General features: G+C 36.1%; 2 protein-coding genes across 3 annotated transcripts; one reads left to right on the forward strand and one right to left on the reverse strand.

Moving 5' to 3' along the window:
* Window positions 1-1,300: 1,300 nt before the first annotated feature.
* On the reverse strand, window positions 1,301-12,840 carry LOC140890206 (uncharacterized). The gene is made up of 8 exons (XM_073297965.1): window positions 11,932-12,840; window positions 11,346-11,589; window positions 11,053-11,211; window positions 10,414-10,535; window positions 1,849-1,939; window positions 1,685-1,695; window positions 1,470-1,529; window positions 1,301-1,381 (listed from the first exon to the last, which is right to left on the reverse strand). The coding sequence occupies exons 1-8, from the start codon at window positions 12,838-12,840 to the stop codon at window positions 1,301-1,303; spliced, it is 1,677 nt and encodes a 558-aa protein (XP_073154066.1).
* Window positions 12,841-23,476: 10,636 nt separating this feature from the next.
* Window positions 23,477-25,884, forward strand: LOC140887982 (probable WRKY transcription factor 15). 2 transcript variants are annotated; one of them, XM_073295637.1, is made up of 4 exons: window positions 23,477-23,628; window positions 23,793-24,491; window positions 24,604-24,729; window positions 25,502-25,884. In XM_073295637.1, exons 2-4 carry the CDS (start codon window positions 23,830-23,832, stop codon window positions 25,665-25,667), a joined length of 954 nt encoding a protein of 317 aa, XP_073151738.1. In that variant the 5' UTR covers window positions 23,477-23,628; window positions 23,793-23,829; the 3' UTR covers window positions 25,668-25,884. The 2 variants fall into 2 exon arrangements, with proteins under 2 accessions (XP_073151738.1, XP_073151737.1); XM_073295636.1 differs by lacking the exon at window positions 23,477-23,628 and having other exon boundaries at window positions 23,662-24,491.
* Window positions 25,885-26,261: the final 377 nt, after the last annotated feature.

Raw genomic sequence — 26,261 nt, forward strand, 5'->3', positions numbered from 1 at the left:
CCCTTGCTTCTTTGAAAGTGCTTTCTTTCTCGCTCTTTTAGGAGTGAGATTTTCCTCTAACTAGAAATATCTTAAGAGAAGAAGAAAACGCTTCTGATTTACTATCTTTCAGATAGTTGATCGAGAAACCACCGCCCAAAGGTGCTTTTACGAAAGCCGGTCACCGATGGCTAAGATCCTTTCCTCACTTGTGAAGCCGCATTTCTAAAATTCAAATCTAGCAAAGTGTGCAGTGACGGAAGTTTTCATCTTTCTTGTTGACTTTCTAGGTAGCCAGTCTTTACAACACTCGACCTAATCTTGACTTAGCTCAAGCAATGCCCAAAAACTCCCATGCCTTTCTTGGTTGGACCAAGGCGATTTCCGACAAGTCTCCCTTGGGGGGAGCAGAGCAGTCAAAGAATGAACGAACCAAAGCAAATGATTGTTCTAGAATGGCTATTCCTCACAATAGCTCCTTGTGATGCAGCAGAACCATGGCAATTAGGATCTCAAGACGCAGCAACACCTATGATGCAAGGAATAATAGACTTACATCACGATATCTTTTTCTTTTTGATTCTTATTTTTGTTTTCGTATCATGGATCTTGGTTCGCGCTTTATGGCACTTCCACTATAAAAAAAATCCAATCCCGCAAAGGATTGTTCATGGAACTACTATCGAGATTCTGTGGACCTTATTTCGATCATATGGACAACCACCATGGGCACCTACGTGAGCAACAACTGACATTTCACCTTGTACATTCAATGAGTGATTTTCACGTCAGCTGTTTCTCACGTAGGTGCCCATAGTGGTTTCCCATGTAATCGAACACTACAAGAAAAATGGCCAAAGACAACGCTTTTTCCGCGTTGTTAATGTCCCCGAAAAAGCGTTGTCGTAGCCAGTGATGTAAAAGACCACGCTCAAAGACAACGCGGAAAAAGCGTTGTCGTTTCTGGAAAAGACAACGCTTTTTAAAGCGTTGTCGTATCTATAAACGACAACGCTTTTTCCACGTTGTCTTTGTCACAAATAAGCGTTGTCGTAGTTCAAAAGCTTTTTAAGCGTTGTCTTTTTTAGTAACGACAACGCTTTTTCCACCTACGACAACATTTAAAAAGCGTTGTCTTTTCTCAAATAAAAAACAAAAAAAAATATAATTCACAAATTTTCAATATTATCACTCAATATTCAAAATTTTTGAAAATTAAATCTAATAGACAATATTTCAATATTATAAATCATTCAAATATAACAAAAATCATTCAAATATAACAAATAATCGAATTCTTCGTGTTCATCTCGGCCATGCGCTATGCTTTCTGCTTCAAATCGGAGTCGGCGATCAGACCAACTCTCAGAATGCTAAATCCATTTGGAGGACTGGGAATGTGCTGAACAATAACAGCAAACAAGAATAAAACCATGAGAAAAGTTAACTTGATTGAGTTAGTAAGAACTTAAAAAAAAACACTATAATACTCCTTTCAAAGTTTCACAACCACCGTGATCAATGATTTCATAACTACAGTGTGGAGTCAACTATTTGCGAAAGAAAAACAGCATCCCATTTCATGAATAATATATGCAACTTATCAATATTTATTTATCCAAACCTTATATTTAATCTCCTAAGCCATATAGAATGAAAAATCATATGAAACACATCAAAACATGTCTACTGGCCGATTCAAAACCTGTCTATTGGCTGATTCAAAACAAGGCAGAGATTTCTCATGAGAGAAATACAGTAGTTCTGTCTGCATGTTTCTTAGAGGAACAAAATACAAGATTCACTTTTATCAAAGAAATTATATATATGGAGCTGAATCGAATGCTACAAGCATAAACCATCTGTTACCTCTCGGGCCTAGCAGAGGCTTCCTCCCTTCTTTTATAGCCTTCCTTATATCTACCGCTTTCCATGTGGCATACTTCTGTTTCTGCTCAAGCTGTAGGAGAGGGGAAACAGAGAGAACATGGGAAGAAAAATGAAAAACATACAGTAGAATAAATCTGCACGATAAAGTGTCTGAAACGCAATGCTTGTCAATAACTTATAATGTAGATTCAGGAATGCAGTGGGAAACTTACATCGGACGACCACGAATCCAAGTCATTGTATCCAAATTTCTACTAAGTTCAAAAAACAAATGTAACCATTGAAAATCATAAATAGTGGCATCAAGTATGTATGCTTCATGAAAAAACATCAAACAACATAAAAATATAATCTTTTACATGCATGCTGAATATATATCGATCGGAAAGTCATGACGCCGTGGACCATATATACCTGCCTTTCCTGTCCTTAAAAGGCCAGCAACTGTCGTCGTAGCCCTGAAATAAACTCCCTGCAATAGCTAGCTAATATGTAAATCATCAGATAAAATATTAATTCAGATATATATATATTTACTTTCCATTTCCAATAAAATCGTCAGAAGTCAATTTGTTGCTATTCCAGACAGTAATATTAATCTCCAATAACCCTTGTACCAATGTAATCTCAAATTTCTCTTGAAAGGTAGGATATCTCCCTCCTCCTGCATGCATCAACAAAATTAATACATTAATCAATAATAAATTTTTATATATATGTATGTATATAGATGCATGCATATGCAGGGCTGACCATGACGAGTACGTGTACGATGCTTGGAGCAGGCATAATCCACACAAACGTAGGGATCTTGCCGTGAAATCCACTCGGTGTTTCTAAACTTATTACAACCAACAACTGCATGCATATATATATCCCAGATCGATCAATTTAATTAGGAGACAAAAAGTTAGAACTAATTAAGAAATTAAACACCAAAAATCAAAAGATATATACATGTTATCTCTAGGAGTTGACCTTGGATTAATCCAGAAACAGACATTGAATCAGCTACAAGGACTGAGGCACAGTGGTGGTTGGACTTTGTCTCTAGAGATCAAAATTACAACATTAATGACTGGAATATAATAAACATGTCTCTAATTAAACTGAGAGATCGAATTTCATTATTAATTGTGCTTATTATGAAAATTACGTTATAAAATAATATAATATAATATATATATTAAAGAATGACTCCATTATTTTAAGAGGTTAATTTCGTGTGTGGCATATATAGTAGCATGGATAACTATGTATTTATATCAAGAAATCTAGCTAGCTATCGAATTGCTACTAAGAGCAAAAACCTTTGTCTCCTTCTCTTTTCAGTGACCTGTAAAAAGCATGAGATGATAGCGGTAAGTGGGCGTGACCAATCCGAGACAGTGTGCAACACTATATAATTAGAAAACACGTGGCTTACGAGGTTCTTCCGGAGACATGCAATCTGATTTTTGCAAGAGCTAAGCTCCATTTCAACTGTCTTGATTCGAGATTTAACAGGTACAGTGCATTGCCGAACCATCTGCTCTTTCCTGGCTCGAACGACCTCCGGCTGCCAAACGTTCAATGCAACGGAAGCATGCCTGATGATCCCAGTTGCAACGTGTCAGTTGTTAGAAAGCCACATAATTTGGGAAGGATAATTAACGTGAAAGTGAATCAAACCTAATGAAATACAAATAAATAGCCTAAAAATAATCAAACCAAATCCAAAACTCCAAATTTGATAGTTACACACACATAATTAAGCAATTTTATGCATAACCCACTGATTTAAAAATGAGAATGAGAAAAGCTAAAGAGTTTAATAATCATCAATATTTAATCAAATAACCACTGGAGGACTCCATTAAAACTAATCTACATTTCTTTTTTTAAAAAAAAAGGAAAAAAATTAATCTATGCATGTTTAAACAAACCAAACAGTGATAAAAATTTTAGCCCCATAATTTATAAATCAAGTTCACTAACCTAAAAATTGCATTCACAATAATTAACAGCATGCACGATAAATTATCGAGTTAATTATATAAAGTATAAATATTGAATTATGATTAAATCACCCCAATACGGTTGACTATAAAACCCTTTGACAACTATGCTAAATTCAAAATTCAACAGCAAATTGCAGCCTTCATGACAACATACGTACTAAATCAATTTTGGGATACAACTAATGTCACCTCCGTGATTGAAACTCCTCTCAATCAAAATTAAGAGACTAATATGTAAACAGGTTACAGAACAAATATATAATTTTCTGAGTCCTAAACGTTAACCCCTGAACTAACATCCCCCACTAATGCTATTATTCAATTTTCACAACGGATGCCTCGTTCAATTTCTGGCTAAAAACTGGAACCTAACTTCAATTCCAAACATTAACATAAACATCATCAATCAAGCCCTAGTGAAAGATCGGTTGAGGATGTTAAATATCAAATCAAAATCCAAAGAAGAAAATTTTGATGAGAATTTATAATACCTTCGATCCGTCGGTCAAGCTCGATTATCACCATAGAAGAAAACAAGTCGTTGAGGCGGCTCAGGTAGCAGCGATGGATTCATAGTTGCTTGATCACCGCTGCTGCTTGATTATCACCATAGAAGAAAGCAGGCCGTGTAGGAGGTAAGGTTAGCTCACATTACAATCACAAACCACGTTATTGATTATTTAAGATGTGCATGTTGGCATATATAAGACACGTGCTGATTTCAAATTATCATTGTTTGCATATCCAAACCAACAGTAACAGTATATTGGATCAAGATAAATTAAACATCAGAATAAAAAAAATAGGAATACATTTTAGTTAGTGCTCACGAGAAATAATCATCAATTTTCAGGGGCCAAGATTCACTAGCAGCATGTTTTGCATCCATGTATATAGATGGTGTTGAATATAATGCATTCACCCAGCCACACTGTTTCAGTAAACTCTCTCAGACTCATTTTATGAAATAATATGAACACATAATGCAATCTTGAGTCATCACAAATTTTATCACACAAACTCTTCAAGTTCTGCACTGATGGCTAATTCAGGATTTAGAACAATAATTTCTCGTACAAACAAATATGCAAGGAATCCAAATAGCTTCAAAGAAACTCAAACTAACTGGAACAAGTTCAGGTTATACAAAAACTTGAGAAAGGGGACCATGATACCTATTTCATGAGTGATGAATCCACTATCAGGACATTTTTCGGATGCTTTTTTTCCAAGACATGCGAAGAGTAGCTGGCAGTAGACTTGGAGAGCTCCTACTAAGTTCATCACGATTCACGATCGATGCGTACGTTCGCTATGTCGAGGAGCCAGTAGGGGTTGTAAAATCCAAATCTGGTAAGAAGGGGAAGCCTAGACCAGTGAGAAGACTTGTAAAAGTTTAAAACAAATTCACAACGTAAATGTAGATTTGTTAAGGATTACAATTCAAAGTTCCGCTTTTTAACTGTAAAAGCTTTAAAAAAATTCAAATAGCGTGAGTTGGAAAGGGAAGAGATTAATGGATCGAAAGTGAGCTAAATTCACCAAAATAAGAAAAGCAATTCACTCACCAAATCCCAGAATTGTATTTATATTCGGTTGTAGCCTCGAACAGGATAGAGCGCGTCGAGCTTCCTCCGGAGAGAAGCTCAGAAGAAAGCTCGTAATGCCGCCGAAATTGGCATCGACACTCAGCAAAGAAGCGGCAGAGACTCCAGCGATTAGTCGCCATCGGAACACTGATTGTAGTGGACGGATAGCTCGTAATGTCTAGAATCACTCGGCCGCCTACTGAAAACTACAGCAGAAAAACTGAAGATTGGGATGTGACGAGGGAGAATGTCGCGAAGACCGTGAGAGCTTTGATGGGGATCTAGGGTTCAATCGACTTTGAGAGTGGACGGATAGCTGTTTTTATATTTAATTATAATTATTTCTTTAGGCAGTGTCTTTAGGCTTTTTAAAATTATTTTAAAGAAAGCGTTGTAAAAGAAATAAAAAGAACGCTCATTTACAACCTTTTTAAAAAGCGTTGTGAATGATAGAATAAATGTTGTCATTTATACATTTAAAAAATAAAAAAACGCTCATCCACAACCCTTTTTAAAAAGCGTTGTGGATGACAAAAAAAATGTTGTCTTTTATGGATTTAAAATAATAAAGACAACGCTTTCTCATAAAAGCGTTGTGTTTCTTTTTTTAACAACGCTTTTTGTAAAAAGCGTTGTCTTTTAACCGTTGTTAATGACCATTTTTGTTGTAGTGGAAACTCATATATATAAGAGTTTTGATCATAGGGGCAACCACCATGGGCACTTACGTGAGCAACAGCTAACGTGGCACCTTGTACATTCAATGAGTGATTGACGTCAGTTTTTTCTCACGAAGGTGCCCATAGTGGTAGCTCATGTGATCGAAACTCATATATATAAGAGTTTAGATCATATGGACAACCACCATGGGCACCTACGTGAACAACAGCTGACGTGGCTTTTTTTTAATTTTGGTCCTTTTTTTTACCAATATTTTATTTTTTAATTTTTGATTTTTTTATTTCTTGCGGCACCAGGAACAAAGAGACTTGGATGAAAATACGAAGAAATAACGAATGTAGAACAATCTTGTTAAAACGCGATTTATGATTCAACAAGGACTAGAATCAAAAGAAGAACGGAGAACGAAGACGATGAAAAGCTAAGGATATTGAAACTGTAACTTACTTATCTCAAAACCTTTGCTCTGATACCAAATGATATAAATCTTCGCGAACATGAAAACCAAACACGAACTTTGATGTAGTGACACCCTCGATTCAAGGAACGAAAGGATCCAAGTAATTTTTCCGATCTTTGAAATAAGTAATTATTATGATATTCACCCCTGAACTATTAAGTTTAGTAACAAATAAACATAAGATTAACAACTAAATTCAATGGAACCTTCAAAGAACTAGTATTTGACAATACACGATGAAAATCAATCGACAAACGCCATAAAGTAAGAACTTCGATAAGTTTGATTCTGAAGAAAACCAAAAGCTTCATTAAAATTCTAAAGAGGATTTTTTTATAGATGATAAAAATCATAAAAGTTCAATAATCTGTGTAATTATTTAGTTTTACATGTTTATAATGCTAAAAATATAGTAATCCAAAAGTTTCCTATCAAGATAGGTCTCTCAAAATAGGAAATAAATATTCTGCACGCATCAGCAGCGCTGCGACGCTAAAAACAGGAGCTACGGTGCTTAAGTCGGCAAGGCTAAACACTGCAGCGGTAAAACTTAAGCTGCATCTCTGGGTCTCCTCTTAGTCTTTTAGAACCTGTATCATGTTCAAATGTACTATAATTTGGTTACCACGCTCTCCAAATCCTTCAAGCCTTATAAGTACTTCCTAAGATTTCATCACGAGTCCTCGAAATTATTCTATAAACTTTGCTTCGGCCCCTTGTTATCGTTCCTTCTGGCAACTCTAGCGGATCCCACGCCTAGTTTGGAAGGACGTCCTAACTTTGCATGCCTGCCACGTCTCAGATGCTACTTATCGGAATTCTGATCCTTATTTCGGATGATCCGATCTCCATGTGTCTATACACACTTGACACATCAATTCTGCATGACCTAACAAACTTTTCATGTCCAACAAGATTCATATCACTAGGTCATACCTGAGAATGCAACCACAAAATAACCTTTGTAACTGAAGTGTAAAACAAAATTCAAACCGCTTTTTCAAGTTAAATCAGACTTAAATAATTAAGTATCTTCCTAATGTTTCTACTCTGCCACTTGACTAAAACAAGAGAAAAATCTTAATCCAGAATACCTGAACTCCTCTACCTTTGTTATGAATAGGTCTCACATCAAAATTCCCATATATAGACGTACTCTGGAATCGAAAAAACAAGTTATCGATACGAGCAACAGATCCTTGTTCTTGGTTCCTACTGGACGTCATTGTCCACGTATACTGAACTTAGAACTCCATCCAATACAATCTCAATACAAACTGTATTTGAACAATATCTCAATGCTTTCATTTGTCAAGGAATGCCCTTTTCCAGACAACTCATTATCAAAAAACCTCAATCTGTATCTGATATGAACCTAGTTGATTAATGAAAAGAAAACACGAAAATAATCCAATTCGTGCCCTCAGATCAATTAAAAAGAAGACTCAATTGATGTTTACGATCTTTTTAAGACAAGTATAAACTCGCGGAAAATTAACAAAAAAATAAAATGAATTTTCACCTTTAATCGATAAACGATTAACAACGAAAATTACGGAACAATTGAATTCAAGGAGACCTTCAGATAACTTGTATCTGACAATCTTCAATGAAGAATAATTGACAAACGCCACAAAGTTTAGAACTTTGATAAGTTTGATTTTGAACAAAGCCAAATCTTCAATAAAATTCTTGAAAGAATTTTAAAAAAATATGCATAAAACTAAAAAACTATTATTAATTAATAATAATAATGTATTTATAGTTTACAACTCCAAAATAAAAGATAATGTAAGATATCAAAAAGATATAACGTAAAAGTTTCCTAGTAGACGTAAAACACTCAAAAATAGGAAAAAAAATATTAAAATAACAATAAATTCTCGAACACACACTAACACACCGAGTGTGTGTTTTTCTCGGAAAAACTCCCTCGCTCAAGCGGTAGAAACATGTGCTCGATCGAGATTTACTATGTCCCGAACTTTCTTCAAGGCTCGCTCGAGCGGTAAGAACTCGCGCTCAAGCGAGAAAGTCTCTGGCCAAAAATTTTCACGAGGCTCGCTCGAGCGGCAGGTTCTTGCGCTCGGGCGAGAAACTATTTGTCCGAATGTTTAATTCCTCACTTTTTAACACTTCAATGATGCATAAACATCTTCCAGAATAATCTTCAAGTGTTCCAACTTCATCTTGGTAATTTAGCATCAATATTTGAATTGCTTCTTTAAAATTTTTAGCTCGACTCCTCGTTATTGGTCATATTTGCAACTGCAATGGATCTCGAACCTTCCCCGCAACACGATCCGCATGCGAGATGTCCACGATCGCATCATCCTCCCCTTCTTGAAAAGGATTTGTCCTCAAATCTCGCTCATGACCTACATCAAACAACGAAATATCAGCAACATTAAAACTAGTACTCACATTATACTCACCTGGCAGATCTAGCTTGTAGGCACTGTCGTTGATTCGCTCAAGGACTTTAAATGGACCATCGCCTCTAGGCAACAAATTTGAACGTCTTTTCTCCGGAAAACGCTCCTTCCGCAAATGAAACCATACCCAATCACCAGGCTCAAATACGACCTTCTTTCTCCCTTTGTTCGCTTGCTTAGTGTACTGCAAATTCTTCTTCTCAATATTCTCACGCACTTCCTCATGCAAACTCTTAACAAATTATGTTTTCTTCTTTTCATCCATATTAACCCTTTCACTCATAGGTAACGACATCAAATCCAACGGAGTCAATGGGTTAAATCCATAAACAATTTCAAAAGATGAATAATTCGAAGTAGAATGTACACTACGATTATAAGCAAACTCAATAAATGGCAAACACTCTTCCTAATTTTTCAAGTTCTTCTTAATGATAGCTCGCAACAAAGTCCCTAAAGTTCTATTTACTACCTCAGTTTGTCCATCAGTTTGAGGATGACAACTAGTAGAAAAAAATAACTTAGTTCATGCACCACAGTGATTTCCAAAAGTAACTTAGAAATCGAGTATCTCTATTAGAAACAATACTCCTAGGCATGCCATGCAATCTAACGATCTCATTAAAGAACAAATCTGCAACATGCGAAGCATCGTCTGATTTTTGACAAGCAATAAAATGTGCCATTTTAGAAAACCTATCTACCACAACATAAATAGAATACCTCCCCTTCTTAGACCTTGGTAACCCAAGAAAAAAATCCATAGAAATGTCCACCAAAGGTTCACTATGTACTGGAATTGGAGTATACAAACCATGCGGTTGTGTTCTAGATTTTGCCCTCTTACATGTATCACACCGCTCACAAACTTTTTCTACATCATGCTTCATTTGTGGCCAATAAAAATTCTCATGCAAAACTTGATATGTTTTAGCCACACCAAAATGACCCATTAAACCATCACCATGCGATTCCCTAACAAGCAACTCCCTAATTGAAGTTCTAGGAATACACAATCTATTTTCTTTAAACAAGTAGCCATCATGCAAATAAATTTCCCTTGAGGACTATGCATACATGACTTATACACTTTACCAAATTCACTATCACTAGCATACAATTCTTTCACATGCTCAAAACCAAAAAAACTTAGCATCTAAAGTAGTTAAGAGAACGTAACTTCGTGACAACGCATCCGCTACTAAATTTTCCTTGCTTTGCTTGTACTTGATGACGTAAAGAAACGTTTCCACAAATGTCACCCACTTTGCATGTCTCTTATTCAACGTTTGTTGTCCTTTGAGATGCTTCAACGATTCATGATCCGTATGAATCACGAACTCCTTTGGAATCAAGTAATGCTGCCATGTCTCGAGCACTCGCACTAGAGCATAAAACTCTTTGTCATATGTTGGATAATTCAACGCTGCTTCATTCAACTTCTCACTGAAATATGCCACTGGCTTCCCTCCTTGCACCAACATTCCTCCGATTCCTACACCTGAAGCATCACATTCAATTTCAAAGGTGTTAGAAAAATCAGGCAAAACCAATAAAGGAAAATTAATTAGTTTTTGCTTGATTAAATTGAAAGACTTCTCCTGTTCATCCCCCCAATGAAACGGGACAATTTTCTTTATCACTGCAGTCATAGGTACTGCCAATGTGCTAAATTCTTTCACAAACCTCCGGTAGAATCCTGCAAGCCCATGGAAACTTCGAACTTGACCAATCGACGTAGGCGTCGGCCAATCTCAAATGACACTTACCTTTTCTTCATCCACTCTTACACCTTGTGCACTTACAACAAACCTAAGAAACATGAGTTCTTTTGTACAAAACACACACTTTTTCAAATTAGCATATAAGTGTTCAACTTTCAAAGAAATTAGTACAAATCTCAAGTGTTCTACATGATCATTCAAGTTTTTGCTATATACCAATATATCATCAAAATATACCACCATAAATTTTCCACTATATGCATGCAAAATGATTCATTAAACGCATAAATGTACTTGATGCATTTGTCAAATCAAAAGGCATAACCATCCATTCATACAACCCATACTTTGTTTTAAACGCAGTTTTCAACTCATCTCCCTCTCTCATCCTAATATGATGATAACCACTCTTAAGATCAATCTTGCTAAAAATGCTAGAGCCATGCAATTCATCTAACATCAAGGAATAGGATGTCTATACTTGATGGTAATGTTATTTATAGCTCTACAATCCACACACATATGCCAAGATCCATATTTCTTAGGTACTAACAACACAGGAACTGCACATGGTGACATCGACTCACGCACAAAACTTTTATCTAGAAGTTCACTTACATATCGTTGTAGTTCCTTTGTTTCCTCCGGATTACTCCTATAAGCTGGACGGTTCGGCAACGCACTCCCGGGTACGAAGTCGATTTCAGTCCCTCTCAAAGGTGGTAACCCTTGAGGTAGCTCCTCCGGAAACAACTCCCCGAACTCCTGCAAAAGAGATGTAACAACGCTCGGAAGATCTCTGGCTATATCACTTGTGTTAAGGAGTACCTCCTTATAAACATCAACACAAGTGGAACATGAAAATGCTTAAAATCTCTCAAATAACTCTTTTTTCTTTCAATTTTTTTCTTTTCATCTTTTTTTTCTCACTTTTCTTTTCCAAGGCCATCTCACTTTTTTTTCACTCTTTTTTTCGGTCTCATCTCTTTTTTTCTTTTTCATTTGATCCTCCAACACTTGCTTTGGAGACATGGGTAACAGTACAATGAAAGTTTTTTTCATAGTAAAAGAATACTTATTTATAAACCCATCATGTACTACCCTTCTATCAAACTGTCACGGTATATCCAACAAGATATGACAAGCATGCATAGGTATCACATCACACACTACCTCATCAACATAATTACCAATAGAAAACGGGACCGCTACTTGCTTGGTCACCTTCACCTCCACACAGTCATTAAACCACTTCAACCGATATGACTGAGGATGCTTTAAAGTAGGCAATCTCAATTTCTCCACCAACTCACAACTAGCTACATTTGTACAACTCCCACCATCAATAATGAGACTGCACACTTTCCCATTCACAAAACAACGTGCATGAAAAAGATTTTCTCGCTGACTCTCTTCCTTCTCCTTAGGTTGTGCATTTAAAACTCTCCTAGTTACCAACAATTCACCAATCACCGCACCATATCCCTCATCATCGAGATCCTCCAAGGCAGGCATATCATCATAATTTTCAATATCCTCCTCACTCTCAGACTCAACATCACCACAAACATTAACAATCATCAACTTCTTATTTGGGCATGGGCTAGCAATGTGTCCAAGACCCTGACATCTAAAACACTTGATATCTCTAGTACAATTAGAATAAGTTTCAGATTTACCTTGCTTTGGAGCCTCCGGTTTGGTGTCAGATTTTGGTTTGGACACCGATTTGCTATCCTCCCGTTTTGCAACGTTTGGATGCCAAGAAGTCGACAACGCTCCACCGGATGTAGCTCGACCAGCTCCCTTTCGCTTGAGCTGTTGCTCCACTTTCATGGTGGCATGTACCATTTCATCCAGATCAAAGCAATGACGAAGCTTCACTTGATCTTGGATCTCCCTATTCAACCCACACATGAAATGTGCCATTGTAGCCTCACTGTACTCCTCAATATTAGTCCGGATCACTGTGGTCTCCAACTCTTTGAAGTAATCCTCCACACTCCTAGACCCTTTCTTCAAAGTTTGCAGTTGCCTAAACATCTCACGATAATAGTGAGCATGCACAAATTGCTTCCTCATGACTCGCTTCATTTCATCTCATGTCTCAATAGGTCGTTCACCACTCCTTCTCCTAGTGGTACTAAGTTGATCCCACCAGATTAATGTGTAATCTACAAATTTCACCACTGCCAACTTCACTTTCTTAAGATCATAATAGAGTTGACAGTCAAACACGAACTCTACCCGTGTTTCCCACTCTAAATACGCCTCAGGATCAGACTTCCCATTAAACGACTGAATTTTCATTTTGATACTGCTAATATTCCCATCTTTTGTACCTCATTCAGTATGTCTTCCTCGCACCGTCTCCTGCCTATTTCTACCAACCCCACGCTCTCGTCTTTCCCTTTCCCAATCATCATCATGACTCTCATCACCCTCACCATCAAAATCATCCATCCCCTATTTATTTTTACTCTTTCCCCCACTACTACTGCTCTCCTCCAATTTACTCATCCGCTCATATAGTGGCTCCAATTCCGACCTCATCATCCTAGTCATATGACCCAACAACGCCTACATTTGAATTTTGGAAATTTCTTTGCTTGAATTTTCCTCTAATTCTTTATTAGGATTCATTGTACCTGCAAGAAAAGGTTAGTAATAAAATATCCTCACCCAAGTTCTCACAAGTCACTCCAAACGAATCACTCAAATAATCTAATTTTTTTTTTTCACTCAGATATATGGTAGGCTTTGCTTTGTGGAGTAAAGATCAAACTTTCAAGTTAAACACTTGTAAACGCCGAAAAATTGAATTCACGAAAGATCGAACAGACACAAGTGAAAAGAATTCTATGGATAGTCGATTAAACTGGTACCCAAGGATGAACTTAGACACAAGACTGTAAAAATTGCCACAAATTATTGCTTCCTTATATATATATCTTTTTGTTTGAAGCAAAATTTTTGGCCCTTTTATTTTTTTTGACCGATATGTTTTTTCTTTTTTTTTTTAATTTTGAAGTAACTTGTAGCACAAGACAGAGACTTGGGTAACAAGATAGAAACACCAAATAGTTGATGACGAATAGATTTTTAGAAGAAGAACGAAGAACGAAGATGAAAAAAAAAAGAACAGATAAGAACAAATACTTACTTGTCTCAAAGAAAACTGTTCTCTGATACCAAATGATATGAATCTGGTTGATTGATGAAAATCAAACACAAAAACAATCCAATTCGTGCCCTCAGATCAATTAAAAACAAGACTCAATTGATGTTTGCGATCTTTATAAGACAAGTATAAAATCACGTAAAATTAACAAAAAAATAAAAGTAAATTTTCACCTTTAATCAATAAAACGATTAACAACAAAAATTACAGAACAATTGAATTCAAGGAGACCTTCAGATAACTTGTATCTGAAAATTTTCAATGAAAAACAATTGACAAACGCCACAAAGTTTATAACTTTGATAAGTTTGATTTTGAACAAAGCCAAAACTTCAATAAAATTCTTGAAAGAATTTCAAGCAAAAATATGCATAAAACTAAAAAACTATTATTAATGAATAATAATAATGTGTTTATAGTTTACAAATCCAAAATAAAAGATAATGCAAGATATTGCAAAGATATCAAAAATATATAACTTAAAAGTTTCCTAGTAGACCTAAAACACTCAAAAATAGGCAAAAGATATTAAAATAACAATAAATTCCCCAACACACACTAACATGCCGAGTGTGTGTTTTTTCAAAAAAACTTCCTCGCTCGAGCTGCAGAAACATGCACTCGAGAGAGACGTACTCTGTCCCAAACTTTCTTAAAGGCTCGCTCGAGCGGTAAGAACTCGTGCTCGAGCAAGAAAGTCTCTGGCCAAAAATTTTCACGAGGATCGCTCGAGCAGTAGGTTTTTGCGCTCGGGCGAGAAAATTTCTGTCCGAATGTTTAATTCCTCACTTTTTAACACTTCAATGACGCATAAACATCTTCCAGAATAATTTTCAAGTGTTCCAAATTCATCTTGGTAATTTAGCATCAATATTTGAAGTGCTTCTTTAAACTTTTTAGCTCGAATCCTCGTCACTGGTCCTATTGGCAACTCCAATGGATCTCGAACCTTCCCCGCAACACGATCCACATGCGAGCTTTCCACGATTGCATCAGTATCCCTGACGAAGTGAGACGATAAGTACACATGTTAACCTTAGCACTAAACTTAGTACCAAACTTACTATCACCGCTTGAGGAAATTCTAAACTTTCGAAAATGAAAAACCCATTCACCATTGGAATGTTCCTAGTTATTTATACATTATGTGACTACGTACAACATCAAGACTGAGGTAGTCTTCCCTGTACAAATATCTAAAGCACGAAAGGCTTCCAGAGAAAATACTAGCATAGGGTCACACTCCCTCAAAAGTTTAATCATAAAACATTACAGTTCACAGCACTTGATACTCTTTCACAACTGTGCCATTGATGCAGCTAGTCATCCCTGGTAACAATTATCAAGATTGCATACTTAACCAACTAATATAGGGAATCACCTAGAACTGATCGTTTGGAAAGTACTTAAAATTCATCAAATCAGATTACCCAAATAATCCAAGAATCACAAGAGTTGATCACTAAAAACAAACACTGGAATCATTAAACCAAGAAACAAGATTCAGTACAATTCTTATTACAATACAAAGTTAATAAAACAAAAACCAAACCAAATATACCCATACAAACTCAACCGTCAAAATCATCCTGAGCATCTACTTCCATCCTAGCTTGCGTCTGATCTCTCCGAATGCATACATCTGACTCTGCTCTTGAGATTGCTAACCGCCTCCAAGATTCATACCCTAGGCCCTCTGCTGCACTGATGCCTCAGCTGATCTACTACCCTAAGATCCCATCCTATATCCTTGACCACTCCGTCCTCCACTCTTGGGACAATTTTTCTTCATATGAGCCAAACCACCACAGACAAAACATTCTCCAAAAGTTGCACGACAATTCTTAGTGAGATGCTTTCTCCCATAGTGGTCACAAAACAACTTCCTCTTGAAAAACAAGAAAGTATCACCAGGTACTAGAGATGAAGAAGATCCGGACATCTTAAATGACTATCCTCTCGGTGCCAACACACTCGGAGTCCCACCAATCTGTAAAGACCTCCATCTCGCAATACTGATCTCAGATTGCCTACACCGATTCACTAAACTCTTGTAAGAATACGGATTATCGCAAATAAACACGCGATCTAAAATCGCCTGATTCAACCCTTGCAGGAAATGGTCATATTAGTTGTTGAACTTTCATTGATGTGGGGACAAAACGACAACAGGTCAATGAACTTCTGCTGGTATTCATTGATCGGCATCTTCCCTTGCTTCAAGCTCAAAAATTCCATTGCCCTTGCATGCTCGTCCCTCCAACAGGAACTCAATGGCCTCCATATTGTGCTCCTCCGAGCAATGGAAATATCAAAAACATCGTTACATTTGCTCCAACCAATCCTCGCCTCATGGGTTTCATTTCCGACCAACGACTTAACTCCTATCCGAATAAACCTATTCAGATTAAACCTACGACGATCATCCTCGTGGCGATGACAACGCCCTCGGGTTATGTCTCTGGGAATTCTCATCAACCCAACATCCGTCGCTTCCATGGATACTACTATCGTCGTATTCGGCCATCTAAAAGAAACAACAATCATGAACCCAAATAACAACAACTATGTCCCAAAAATATTAATACATACTCTTATATCATAAGTGTAGTGACCTAACTAGATCACCTACTAATCAAAAAATTATGCATGAAATTAACTTAAGCAGGTAAACATAATCAGAGTAATATGCGAAAACTTAAAACAAATATTAACCCGGTAGAATACAACCGGATAACTGAAAACCCAAAGCTGTTATACAACTCAATCCAAATCAAATACAATACCCACTACAAGAAAAACGCAAAAAGACAACGGATAAGGGGGTCTAAAACTGTTGTAACTAATGGTGTTGTTAAAAATACGCCCCTACGACGTTGTCTTTGAGGGCACAAATCCGTTGTCTTTGAGAAAAACGACAACAGATTTTATCTGTTGTCGTAGGGGCGTGCTTTTAACAATACCATCAGTTACAACAGTTTTAGACCCCCCACGACAACAGATTTTATCCGTTGTCATTTTCCATATAAAAAACAAAAAAATTTTAAAAAATAATATACAAATTTCAATATTATAAATAAACCAAAATTTAAAATTTTAAAAATAAAATTTAATATACAATTTTTTAGTATTACAAATCACTCGAAATTAAATTCTAATTCAATGCACACTACAGAAAAATAAGAAAAAAGTTCAAAAACTAAGGACCAGAGGCGTGAACAAAGCGAACATGATATTCTGTTTCCCATCCACGTTCATGTTCTGCACACGCAGATATGCTGGAACTTCTCGTTCAACACCAACGACTGCAATTAAATTGATGTTGAATATTCTGTTGCACCAAATATGAGTTCTGGAGCACGATAGTAACGAGAGCAAATGTAGGCTATGTTAGCTTCACCCTTCACCTGATAATCGTATAGTTTATGTGGTGAGGAAAAATCATAATTGATAAGATCAAACCATTTAAGTTCACAAAGATGATTAGTTTAATAAGCAAACATATAAAAAGTTTAATTGGACTCAGTGGTGTAGGTTCCTGGATCCCACTACTTTAACTTGAAAACAAACATGCCTCAATCATTTCCTTCGCAACAGATCAAGAACTATGAACCATAATACCAACTATTCTCCGGACAACAAATACCCAAGGCTAACCTTTTTGGTGAATTAAATCAAATACCAAGTAAACCCCTTCACCCTTAACCCGATCAATTAAACACGTGTAAATAATACACGGTCAATTAAAGCGACAAGAAGTCTCTAAACTTGTTGACATTTTGCCCTGTAGTAGCAATTGATACATGAGAAAAAGAAGAAGAAAAGGGACAATTTTGTTTTAAGGGCAAAGCTAGGTATATATATTGTAGATCATACACAACAATTGTTAATAATAAAGAGCTTATAAATAGAGGAAAAAATCATAACAAGAACATATTGAGTGTACCATACCTCTAGCGCCACCAGACCTCGCAGTTGTAAGTTCAATATCCTTTGGATCGATTTCCACATCCACTTCATCAGCCTAAAATCAGAAGTGGGATGAAAATCATATCGATGTGGAAGAAATTCATAGATCCAAGTTGAAGCATAGAGATATGAAAGGAAATTACGTGTAGGTATATATCTACCCATAACAAATCAGTCAATGTTCTATGCACAAAGGCATACATCAATACATCAGATAGCACGTTTAGTGACTATACTCCGTAATTGCAGACAGCAGAAACATAGAACCCTGATATTTTGAGGAAACGGGTACCGTGCAGGGAAATAATGCAAAAAAAGATAATGTTATCCCGAGAAAATATTTCAACCCGAGCCCGTTTATAATGGGTCTACCTGATATGGCCCAACATGTCAAGGTCCAGCCCAGTTTGGACTATGTTGGACTTTGACCAGGGCTGGTCATTATGGGCCGATCTAGGCTGTTTCTAATGGGCCGCAAGTATTCTTTTCGACTTCAAGTAGGACTCTGATATATATGAGATAAGCCTGGATCTTTTCAAATATTCACGAGATAGAGATAAGCTTACAAAGGGACCAATGGATGAAGAGTCCTAGTCCAAGACATGTTATAATTCGACTAGGTAACTCACTCTATTTTTTCCTATAAAATACAGGTATTGTTATGGTTGTATTATTCAGTATTCATTATTCATCAACGCTCACTCTTACTTTTACATTCACGCACTCATATCTCTCAGTTTTCGCATTAATCATACCCTCTGCCTTCAAGATACTGACTTAGGCATCGGAGGGTCACGCCGAAAACACTTTCGGCGCCCCTTGACCTAGCTGTTGCTTGCGCAGATTTCATTGATACCCGACCCGACCTACTCTATAAAGGAATTGGAGGATCCATTCTACCAGACCGAACCCGAGGTAAAATTTTGACATCTAATGTACTTATTACATTAGGAAAGGAGTTACCTCTGGCATGATAGCAATGGTTGCAGTAGATGTGTGAACACGACCTTGAGCTTCCGTTTGGGGAACACGCTGAAGACCGGATTCATATTTTAGTTTGCTATAAACACGTGTTCCTTTTATCTCCAATACATGTCTTAAATCCTTCTTTTTCAGCTTTGAAATAGAAGAACAATAAGCTGTTTGTGAGAGAGCATGCATGTCTTAAATCTTTAAGCAATGTGGTAATATTCTTCTTATAAAATATTTTTTACATTTTTTTATAAAATATTTTAAAAATTGCTTTAAAAATAAGTTTACATTTCAACAACTACTAGCTCTATAAAAATATTTTTAGAGATAAAACAATAAATATATTACTAGACTTCTGATTCTTATTCCGAGCTTTTAGAGTACTACATGACGTCCCAAAGGCATATGTACAACAAAACAAAACTTTTAGAGCGTTTGAAGCTCCACTTACCTCAACATATCTCAATCCAAAAGTTGGTCGTGACTCCTCAAGTTAGTCTATATATGTTTCATCTTTGCAAGCCCAGCAGGAAGCATATTAATGTTCCTGTGATTACACGACGGCAATAGAATTTTCTTCCATCATTTGTAGCGAACTTCTCTTTTGGGAAGTAAATCCACTCTCTTGAATCTGATATTAAACCTAGTGCCTGTAATGAAATAAAAATTGGCCAATATCAGGACTGCATGAACTATAAATTTGACAATTACAAATTGCCAAAGATACTGGAGGGGGATAATCAGAATGATCATTAAGAATTGTGTTTCTTGAAAGAAACTTCAGTATCTCATCAATTATTATCATCTGCAATAGAGAGACGTGCTAGGTAAGACGAGTCAAAAATGTTTCACAGTCAACACTTCAAATATCAAAACATCCATTACATCCCCCTCTTAAGTCACTTCATAGTTGAAGCAACCCACAAGCTTACAGGAGAATCATTTAACTTTAACGGAACACATACTTACAAGAAAATACAGATACAAAACAACAGTCCACTCTACCCAATTTAGTGGTGTAACCTAGCACAATAATTTAGCAACGTGAAAAAGACGAACATGGTTCTCTGCTGAACCCAAAAGGGGATAAAACGATAATGATTTGCTTAAAGAAAGAGAATGTTAACTTGCAGAGAAAAGGGCAGAAAGTGGTTGCACATAAAGGATGAGCACATGAAGTAGCATTGTTAGGACAATTGATCCGAGGAGCCATAAATTACAACAGGGTGGGATATCCCTACAAGTTGAACACCCAAAGAAATTAATCTATTGCGCGCAAAGATGATAATTGAATTTAACAAGAAAAAGGAAGTCGTACGCTCATTTGTATGGATTTGCATAGTAAGTTAGTAACTGTGGCAAATAATTTATGTGTATATACACAACATAACCGCCTGTGCATGTTTGCGTGGAAAAAAGTATGAGTTTGTAATGTTGGACTTGAGAGTTTTAAAGTTAAAAAAACTAGAAATACTATTAGGTACTAACAAAAACGATTGATTTACACTGAGGTTGTTCAATGCATTGAACATCTCGACAACCACAAGTACAGTCATTGAAACAGTTGACGGATGCCGATCACTAAACACTAAACACGGTGCAAGATTAATCGGTTTCCCTTGTTGAGCAAGTGTCAAGTTTTATCTGGGTAGACACATAAAGATGTATTAGTCCGGTATTGCTGAAACATAAGAAACAGAAACACTATATTTGCCACAAACTGTAACAATTATGGGCAGGTCTATCAACATAACACACAAATCAACTATAAAGTATATAGTTACAACAATAAATCATTTCAATGTAGCTGGTCCATGAACTCTAGTGAAGCATAATAAGTTAGAAACTCAAATACAGTACTCACAGACATCATTTCGTGGCCGTAAAAGCAAATCTCCCAATGGTTTTTGCTTTTAAAAATAACACAAAATCAGAGCTGCCTAGAAACGAAAGAAACCCGAATCCATCGGCGCTTGATCATCCATAAACAGATCCTTCGGCAACCAGAAAGCTCCCAAAGTTTTAAAGATTTTGTGATTGAAAATTTACCCGGAAATAGGTCGCAGAAAGTGCTCATGTTTGGGCAGAAACGAGAAAAAAACAAGCGATTCATGGTCGGAAAAGGATCCCTCCACCAGCTCCACCCCGTTTTGCCTGAACTCCAACAACAGCTGCAATTTATCGATGTCGAGGCCGATCTCAGAGTGCCAGAGGATGTACGTAGGGAGGCCCTCCGCCAAGCTTGCCTTGACAAGCATCTTGCCCATGTAACCTGTTCCTCGTACGTTGAACAAGACAAAGTAGGGAAAGAAAAGGGCGGTGAGGATGAGAGGCAGCGGCGTAAGGAAAGGAGCGGAGGGAAGAGAAAGGAGACGGAGGGGAGAACTAGGGCTTGGGTTTTCTTTTTTTATTTTGTAGGTATATGTGTATATGTATGTTTTTAACAAAAAAAAAAAAAAGTAAAGACCATGGATCAAGAAAAATGTTGTCTTAAAACCGTTGTCGTAGATCCCCAAAAACCCGCTCATAGACAACGGTTAATTAAAACCGTTGTCGTAGGCCATAAAAACCCCGCTCATAGACAACGGTTTTAAAAAACCGTTGTCTTTGACACATATAAGTTAATAAGACAACGGTTGTTTAAAAACCGTTGTAGTTGTTCATTAAAATTCGGCCAACGACAACGGTTTTTGTAAAAACCGTTGTTAAAGGCCAAAAGACAACAGTTTGTGTATAAAACTGTTGTCTTTTTAGTATGGTTAATTAACATATTTGTTGTAGTGACCAGAAATCAAGTTAAACTAAAGCCACCGGCAACTTAAACATACCTCAACTACTAGTCTGGCTATACAACTATCTACAATCCAAGCCTACAAGTCAAGACAATATCATATCACTATAACTTATCTAAAAGTTTTAACTAGAGAAATAGCTACACCCAAAAGCTACTAAGATTCTAAACCTATATCTGCGTCCGTCGTCAGTCTGCTGATGTCGAAGGATCTGATCCAAGCATAGCTCTAAAAGCCCCATCATGACTAGAAACACCCAAAATTTAACAACCTTAACTAGACTAATAGCTACTCCGAAAAGCTACTAAGAGTCTAAAATTATACATGCGTCCGTCGTCAGACTGCTGATGTCGAAGGCCTTGATCCAAGCACAGCTCTGCTAAAAGCCCTGTAATGTCTGGTAACACCCAAAATATACACCGGAACAACAAAAAACACCTCAAAACACACATCAACTATGAGAAATTCGCGACGTATTTATAGGCGGAGATCGGAAGGTCCAAATTTCGCATGCTTGCCACGTCTCAAACTGCTACTGATTGGAAGCTCGGATCTTCACTTCAGAAGCTCTGATACTTACTTCGGACGTTCTGATCTCCACGTGTCTATACACGCTTGACACTTCAATTATGTATGGCATAATACTCTTCGGAAGGTCCGATCTCACGTTCAAATATTCCGAACTCATCCCAAGCTTCCGAACCGCGTTCATCCAATCAGTTCGGATTCTCCGAACTACTCGAGCCCATTTTATCCTACGGACCATTTCGGAACATTCTGGAGTCGTTTTTCCACTTTGTTTTATCATATTAAAATCAATTAATCATACTTTATTATTTTAAACATGTTTAGCTATTTTAATTACGCAAAAACGAGATTAAGATTACTACAATTTTTCTTTTTTATAGGCAACGAATTTTATTCGTTGTCTATTATAAATTTTTTTTTAATGTGAAAAGCAAAAAAATCTCTCGCCCCTAATATTATGATTAAAAAAAAAGAAAAAAAGAAAAAAAGAAGAAACGGTTTAATCCATCCTGAATATCTCTCATAATTTAGAAGTCAAGGATCCAGAGTGGAATAAAAGGTGAATAAAGTATCAATAATACTAATAATGCGACTGAAAAAAAAAACTAAAATTAACGAAAGTCATCAAAGTAGTAAAATAGTGTGAAACCAAGAGGAAAAGGACAAGAGTGGAGTTGATGGAGGGAATAGGGAATTAGGGATCCGATTTCCCAGTCCAGCTCTCCATTTATTCAAAGTCAACACAAACCACCAATCATTCATCCCCACACACGTCTTTCAATATATGAGTATCGGGCCGGGACGGCATCCGTAGTCACATGTTTGACCTCTTCGCTTTCTCTCTCAACGTTGTTTCATTTTTATATTATCTATCATATCTTTCCTAAATGTTTTTCACTTATCATCGATATCTTAAACTTGAGAGTAAATTTTCATAATTTTTTTTCTCCATTTTAATATATTCCCATAAAGGTATAAACTACTGATCTATTACACATAAAATTCAATTAATCAACTTCATAAATATAATTTGAATCATGCATAATCTCAGTTGGGTTGAAATAATAGGGTACGACTGATTCCTAATTAATGTTTCAACTGGACCCTTACACCGAAAAGGTCAAGGTCTTGGATGCATAGTTTCTTCCTTTTCCCTTTGTCTTGATTGAAACATAAGTTCATCATGTGACCATTTCTTAAACAAATTGAAATATTAGAGAACTACTATACGTAGGTGATAATTTTGAAAGAAGGAATTTATTAATGTGATTTAACACAGTAATAATAAAAAGTATTGTCTAGATTTGCATTTGTGAGCCAGTATTGTGGCACAAGCTAGATTGGATATAATTATAATATGATCCAAGATGTGATATTCTTTCTTTATTCTCACCTAAATTTGACGATGCAGATAAAGTGACAGCACAGGTCAGTGGCCTACTGTTTACTTTACCATCCACTCCATTTCTTTTAATTTTTAACTCACCAATATAGTCTCCGGTTTCGTTTTCACTTTAATAAATTCTATTCCCATTTCAGACTTGTTTCCTTCCTTTTTTTTATTATTTTTTCTTTTGTACTCTCTACATTAGAGACCGATCGAAAAGGGAAACACAGATTCTGATCGCCATGGCTGTGGAGCTCATGATGAATTACAGTAGTTTTGTATCACAGTCGTCAGAAGAATACGCTGAGAAAGAAGCTGCTTCTGGCCTGCAAAGTGTTGAAAAGCTTTTGAACCTGTTCAAGTCAGAGCCAGATGAAATGGAGATGGATTACGCGGCGGTGGCGGATGTTGCGGTGAACAAGTTTAAGAGAGCTATATCTCTTCTTGGCCGGACGCGAACCGGCCATGCTCGGTTCAGAAGAGCTCCTCTTACAACTACTTGTAATCCGGACTCGTCTCCTAATTCTGTGGTTATGGAAAACTACCCTCGAGCAGAAGCTCAAAGTTATGCCAAATTAGTCTACTCATGTCCTACACCAATTCAACAAGTCCCACCGCCAGATTTATATGTTCTGAAGACAAATGGCAAACAATCGGGGTCTAAGACGACTAGTTTCTCTTACTCTCCAATGGTTTCGTTTATATCGTCCTTGGCCGGCGGCGATCTTGCTCAAACCAAGCCACAGCAAACATCTTCTTCCTCGGCGCTTCACATGATTAGTAGTCTTTCGAAGCCTCCTCTGTCTTCTTGTTCTTCTTTTAAAAGGAAATGCACTTCGTCGGAAAACGCCGCCTCCGGCAAGTGCAGTGCCTCCTCCGGCCGCTGCCACTGTTCAAAAAGAAAGTGAGTATTTGCGCACAAGACCTTTTAAACTCTTGATCATCAGCATAATATTTAGCTTTGATATATATATATATATATATATATATATATATATATTTCATTTTAATGGCAGGAAACTGAAATTAAAGAGGGTGATCAGGATCCCTGCGATTAGCATGAAGATGTCTGATATTCCACCCGATGATTATTCCTGGAGAAAATACGGCCAGAAACCCATCAAAGGTTCCCCACATCCTAGGTACCAAACGCATCTTCATTTCCAGTAATAAAATATTTTTTTTTATTTATGGCATTTTTATATATTTTTTTAAAACATTAGTCATCATTAATATATAGATATTTGTGCTAATTAATTATATTATATTTTTTAAAACTAAAAAAAAAAATTATAAACCAAACTTTTGATCAAACAAGTGTTAAATCTTTAAATTTTCTGATCATAATTAAATATTATAGTAATCTTTAATTAAATCCCTAATTTTGGACGCATGGGATTCTGATACAGATCGAGGAGTCATTTCATTATTTATATATATATTGTCAATGGAAAAGCAAATGTTTTTTTTTTGGCAATTTTGAGGGAAACGCATAACAAAAAATCCAACTTCTATTTGACTAGTTGAGCAGCATTTTCACACATCACGTACACGTTAATGAAGTGAGATGGTGTTTCATCAACCGAATCTACCAATATAGCTGTTTAACTAAGGGCATTCAAAATTGCCTTAATTCCCTGAACGAACAGAAAAAGTATCCTTTAACTGTGGAGAGAGAAACAACATTGGTTTTGTGTATTGAAATAGATTTGATTTGAAATATTTTCATGTGTATAATTAATTAAATGAATTGTTATTTAATTGTGTAATATGAATTAAAGAAGACTCACAAACCCCAAACCAAAACTTGATGATATAATAATCTGCCCTTTCTTTCTTTATTTTTTTTTTAAAGCTTGTGGTATTAACAACTTTATGATTTCGAACATAGAAATTAAAAACAAATAATTGCAGAGGTTACTACAAGTGCAGTAGTGTTCGAGGGTGCCCGGCCCGAAAACATGTGGAGAGAGCTTTGGACGATCCAACAATGCTAATCGTCACCTATGAAGGCGAGCACAATCATTCTCCCTCAATTGCTGAAACCAATATTAGTAACATGATTTTAGAGTCTTCTTAATCTAAATTACAATATATATCTCGTGCATGGTACGTACCTACTCGATTGAATTTATGCTATAGCATATGAGTAACACTCGACATATATTTGGGGTTTATGGCTTAATTTGTCAAATGGCATCTTTTCGGCCGAGGTTATGAGTTGATTTCTTTTATTTCTTAATTTGTACGATCGATTATCAACTTGTATTATATGTATTTTAGCGTTTTATTGCCTTCCATTTGGCTCGAGTATAAATAGTTCATGTATAACTTATCATATTCAATCACTCGTTTTTTTCATCATATTATTTATCTATCTATTAATTATTTATTTTACATCAATCAAATCATTAACTATTTATCTTATATCAATCAAATCATTAAATTTAAATTATTATATTACCCCTATAAATAATATTATTTATATTTTATTTATTTTTAAAAGAACAAAATAATAATTTATCATTTTTATATAAAATTTAATCAAATCAAAATCAAATCAAATCAACAATAATTTATCAATCAAATCAATTAATTTATTAACTATTATTATTTATTTATTTTTATTACATTTTATTATTTATCCAAATATTATTTATTCACGAACCAAATA

The sequence above is a fragment of the Henckelia pumila genome, chromosome 3 (genome assembly GCF_033568475.1).
Source record: "Henckelia pumila isolate YLH828 chromosome 3, ASM3356847v2, whole genome shotgun sequence".
Taxonomy (NCBI): domain Eukaryota; kingdom Viridiplantae; phylum Streptophyta; class Magnoliopsida; order Lamiales; family Gesneriaceae; genus Henckelia; species Henckelia pumila.